The sequence below is a fragment of the Tachypleus tridentatus genome, chromosome 7, assembly GCF_004210375.1.
Source record: "Tachypleus tridentatus isolate NWPU-2018 chromosome 7, ASM421037v1, whole genome shotgun sequence".
NCBI classification, from domain to species: Eukaryota; Metazoa; Arthropoda; class Merostomata; order Xiphosura; family Limulidae; genus Tachypleus; species Tachypleus tridentatus.
The window spans coordinates 4,005,360-4,007,608 of NC_134831.1; the positions used below are offsets into that span (position 1 = coordinate 4,005,360).

Here is a 2,249-nt window from a genome sequence, read left to right on the forward strand (position 1 = left end):
ATGGCTTCCTTGTTAACCAAACTACTTTACATGTTTGCTCTAATAGCATTAGACGCTTATGTAGTAGAACTCGTAGCACCTTCTGAAAATTGTGGACAGAAGCACAATGTTCAGGCCTTCTTTCCATCATCATCTGGTTCCTCATTTCCTTACCTACAGTTGGAGGGCTCTTTACCACCGTTGCGTCATGCCACACTGTGTACATGGGCTAAAACCTGGAACCTTAATTCAACTGGCAGATTCATCTTCTCTTACTGTTATCCAGAAAAGGGAGGGGACAACGAATTTCTGGTAGGACTTTACAAAAAATCTGAAATAACTCCTGAACTGTCCATTCATGTTAGAGGAAAGAATGCTCGTGCTGTATGTCCAAAATTCACCGTTGGACATTGGCACCATTTGTGCTACGTCTGGACTGGAGTAGATGGACGAAGCGAAATGTTTGTGGATGGACAAAAGTGTTCCGACATTAAGGGAGAAGTAGCACCAGGCCTCGAGATCCGCACCGGTGGTACTGCAATCATTGGACAGGAACAAGATTCAGTTGGCGGAGGATTCTCAGGGGAACAGGCTTGGAATGGAGAAATAGCTGATCTGCAGCTCTGGGATGAGCCCCTAAGTCAAGCTCAGATTCAGATCATAAGGTGTAAAAGCCACCAAGCCGAAGGATCAGTATTCAGCTGGATGAAGAGCCCCATGGTGGCACATGGTGTCGTTTTCTCTGAGACAAACGTATGTAAACTCACCAACCCCTTTGTGTGATGTGAAAGTTATGAAGTTTCTCTAAGACGTTTTACAGATTTTCTGTAAACATGTTACCAACAAACATTCGCCAAAATTTAAAATATGTTTGAATCTTTAATTTTATAAAAGATGGGTCTTATAAAAGCAGTTTATTGTAAATGTTTTATATTCACGTATAATCTAAAATTTATTCTACCTTTACGTTTGTTCTCGTTTGGAATGATCAATAAAGAATGTTGTTGTTTACCATATGCACAAACACGTTGATTGTTTGTTTTTAAATTTCGCGCAAAACTACACGAGGGCTATCTGCGCTAGCTGTCTCTAATTTAGTAGTGTAAGACTAGAGGGAAGGCAGTTAGTCATCACCATCCACCGTCAACTCTTGGACTACTCTTTTACTAACAAACATTGGGATTGACCGATACACTATAAAACGCATCCACAGCTGAGAGGGCGAGCATGTTTGGTATGACGGGGATTCGAACCCGCGACTCTCAAATTACGAGTCGAGTGCTTTAACCACCTGATATTCATTACCTCTTGTTGCGCAAGCTAAGTTATGAAAATCTTAAATTTGTAGGACATCTGTATTATTACAAAGATTAGATTTCATATAACGTCTTAACGAAAATGTGTGTGTATTTCATGCAAGACAAATATCGGGCTATAATTCTTAAACTTGTTGCCTGGCTCGACTCCTGTTTTGTATAACAGATATATTTTATTTTGAACACTACTCGATAACATAGTCAGCAGACGTAAGAATTTTTTTCTTTTGGAAATATAATTAATGTCACGAATACATTTCCAAACAGCACAAGAGACACTTTAGAGAGAGAGAAAAAAAAGAACAAGTTTGTAAAACTGGCAAAACGATACAATGGGCTATTTGAACTCTGTCTACGACGGAAATCGAACTCCGGATTTTAGTATTGTAAGTCTATAAACTTACCGCTGCCTCACCGTGGATACAAATGTCAATTTTTTTTCGTAAAACTCAATTCGATTCTGCATCATGAACTTCTTGCACATACTTAATTCAACTCCTTCATCTTAATAATAGTGATGGCCTAGTAATAAGCGTACCGGACTGTCAATCAGAAGATGCATGGTTTGCATCCTGTTGCTGCAAAAAGTTCGCAATCCACTCTTGAAACTATTAAGTTCATTATAATGGTAAGATATGATTATGTAGTACCTCTACAAAAATAAAAACACAACAATTCTGCGTCATTAAGTTCACGTTATTAACACTAATTCTATTATCATAAAAATGTATTTGTTTATAATGAATCTTTAATAGTTTAACTCTTTCTTAGAATCGTACTTACAAAACTGTTAATAAGGACAGAAGAAAACAGCACGACATGGCCTAGCGGTTAAGGCACTCGACTCGTAATCCGAGGATCGCGGGTTCGCATCCCCGTCGCGCCAAACATGTTCGCTCTTTCAGCCGTGGGGGCGTTATAATGTGACGGTCAATCCCACTATTCGTTGTTAAA

General features: G+C 39.0%; 1 protein-coding gene across 1 annotated transcript; it reads left to right on the forward strand.

The window, feature by feature from the left end:
* LOC143254921 (C-reactive protein 1.4-like) lies at positions 1-762 on the forward strand. Its single transcript, XM_076509832.1, has one exon. It carries the CDS (start codon positions 1-3, stop codon positions 760-762), a length of 762 nt encoding a protein of 253 aa, XP_076365947.1.
* The last annotated feature ends 1,487 nt before the right edge of the window (positions 763-2,249 follow it).

Coding starts and splice junctions, on each gene's coding strand:
- LOC143254921 (XM_076509832.1), top strand. CDS start 1: ATGGCTTCCTTGTTAACCAAACTACTTTACATGTTTGCTCTAATAGCA.